We start from the raw sequence: 2,500 nt of genomic DNA, 5'->3' as shown, positions 1-2,500 counted from the left end.
TTTTATGATTTAAATGCAAAAATTATATTCTTATTTAATAAAATAAAAACTTTTATTTTAAAGCAACATTCTTATTTTTAGAATACAACTTAATACAATTTTTAGTTCATTTAAATTGAATAATATTAATTTAAATAATTTAAATAAATAAAAATACATTAATGATACATTTATATTTTCCTTTTTATCATTTACATCAGAAAACAAGTCGAAGTACAACAACTACTAAACGTGAAATAAAAATATTTGAAAATTCAAAGACTAATAAAAATGACAAAATAACTAAATTACTGAAACTGAAAAATTAAAAATAAAATATATACTTTAAATGAATGTAAATATAATTAAAATAACACTGGAGTTTTACTTGATCATGTGAGGGACGGTGACTTTGGAGTTGTCCTCAAACACGCTGGTCATTAAGCCATTGCAGCGAATGTTGTCAATGCACTAAATGGCATAATGGAGAAAACATGGAGGAAAGAAAACATAATGCGATGTCTTCAGTCTTACATTCCGGCAACTGTAATAAGAGTCAAAATGAACAAGCTAGGGATGCACAATATCTGCACACAATCATTTTTAGCATTTTAAACTATCAGCATTTGTCTGATTAGATCAATATAATATTAGGCCTTTATTTTTCCTACTCAAAATTGTTGAAGCATGTAAAATGATAGAAAATAAATAAACAAAAAGACCAAAACAGCTACCAGTGACCAAAATTTGCATACCGGTTCATCCCTAGGGCAAAGTTTATAATAGACGGTTTATTCTAAAAAAAACTATGCAAAAACCTTACCGGAAAGTCAGAGAAAATATTTCTGTCAATGCAAATATAATGGAAACTTCTCATGCATGTTGCTTTCTAGCTACAAAACATGAACATCTGTTCTTCAGGGTTTGATTAAACCTCTACATTTCTGAGCTTGAATAAATTATTTGATTCTTGTGCATGCATTTTTGTTTCATATGTGTTGTGATATTCATAGACAGATGCACACACTGTGAAAGGTCTGAATACGTCTATTGCATGTATGGTGTAGATTGTACCTGGCTCATGTCGCTGGTCCAGGCTGCTTTCTCCTGCCGAGACGGAGCGAGCAGAACGACTGAAAACGACGGGCCATCAGCAGGTTCAACTATTATTTTAAACTCTAGGTGATTGAATCCCTGACCCGCAGCATTATCTGAAGAGAAAGGATATCAGAAGTCACTCACGGTTAATCTTGGATATATTGTTACCAACGATAAGACTGTAAAGGCATTTAGGTTTGAAGTCAGACTTACAATCTTCATCACTGGCGTCCAACTCTTCGATAAGCGTACACTCTATCAGAGACAACGTGCCTCCTTGCTGTGGTTTTGAGAAAAGATACTTACTTTATGCTTTTGCATGAAACGGTTAAAGTAATAGTTCAGCCAGATGTCCAAACTGGTCAACATTTTTATTTTTAGAATACAAAATTAATACTATTTGTATTGTACAATAAATAAAATAAAGAAATAATATTAGTTTATTTTAAATATTCTTATTTAAAAATAAATATTTTAATATTTTTTTCTATTGTCTATTTTAAACAACTATATGACATTTAAATTTAATATTTAAAATAATAATAAATAATTCATTAAATAAGAATAAAATATTATTCTTATTTTTATAATACATTTTTATTTTCCTTTTTATAATAAAAAACGTATAATTATATATATTGTTTAAAATAAATAACAGTTTATTTGTAAACATTTTTTATTTTAAAACAACATTTGTACTTTTAGAATACAAAATGAATACTATTTTTTATTTTAAAATAAATAAAATATTTAATTTTAAATAAAAAACTAATATTAAAGCGAATTTTACAAAATACATTAACAATACATCTATATATTTTTAATTTAAATAAAGAAATATTATTTATATTTACTATTTAAAATATTCTTATTTTAAAATAAATATTTTATACAATTCTATTTTTGTATTTTAAAATAACTTAATTTATAATATAAATAAAAATATTTATACTTATTATTTAAAATAAATAATGTTTTAATTATATTTTTTATTTTAAAACCTTATTTTTAGAATACAAAATTAACACTATTTCTTTATTTTAAAATACATAAAATATTTCATTTTAAATAAAGAAATATGAATTTAAAATAAATAAAAATACACTAATAATTTATTTATATGTTCCTTTTTTATAGTTTAAATAAATAAATATTATTTATATTTAATATCAATAAATATTTTAGACTTTTAAATATTTTTTTTCTAATTTCAATTACACTTAAATGTAATATTCAAAATAATAATAAATAATTAATTCAATAATAAAATATTATTCATATTTTATAATACATTTATATTTTATATTTAAAAACAATATTAATAGTTATTATTAAAATATATATTTATTTTAAAACAATATTCTTAGTTTTATAACACAAAATTTATATATATATATATATATATATATATATATATATATAT

General features: G+C 22.4%; 1 protein-coding gene across 1 annotated transcript in view; it reads right to left on the bottom strand.

Annotated features, from left to right (window-relative positions):
* The window catches only part of LOC141299849 (ras-specific guanine nucleotide-releasing factor 2-like), a 26,071-nt gene that overhangs the window by 22,999 nt on the left and 572 nt on the right, over nt 1–2,500 (bottom strand). The window contains exons 2-4 of the mRNA XM_073830218.1: nt 1,291–1,357; nt 1,054–1,190; nt 368–450 (exon numbers count right to left, since the gene is read on the bottom strand). Of these exons, the coding sequence (XP_073686319.1) occupies nt 368–450; nt 1,054–1,190; nt 1,291–1,357 (287 nt within the window). The remainder of the gene's footprint in view (nt 1–367; nt 451–1,053; nt 1,191–1,290; nt 1,358–2,500) is intronic.

The sequence above is a fragment of the Garra rufa genome, chromosome 23 (assembly GCF_049309525.1).
Source record: "Garra rufa chromosome 23, GarRuf1.0, whole genome shotgun sequence".
Taxonomy (NCBI): domain Eukaryota; kingdom Metazoa; phylum Chordata; class Actinopteri; order Cypriniformes; family Cyprinidae; genus Garra; species Garra rufa.
This window is presented reverse-complemented; position numbering and strand designations above follow the sequence as displayed.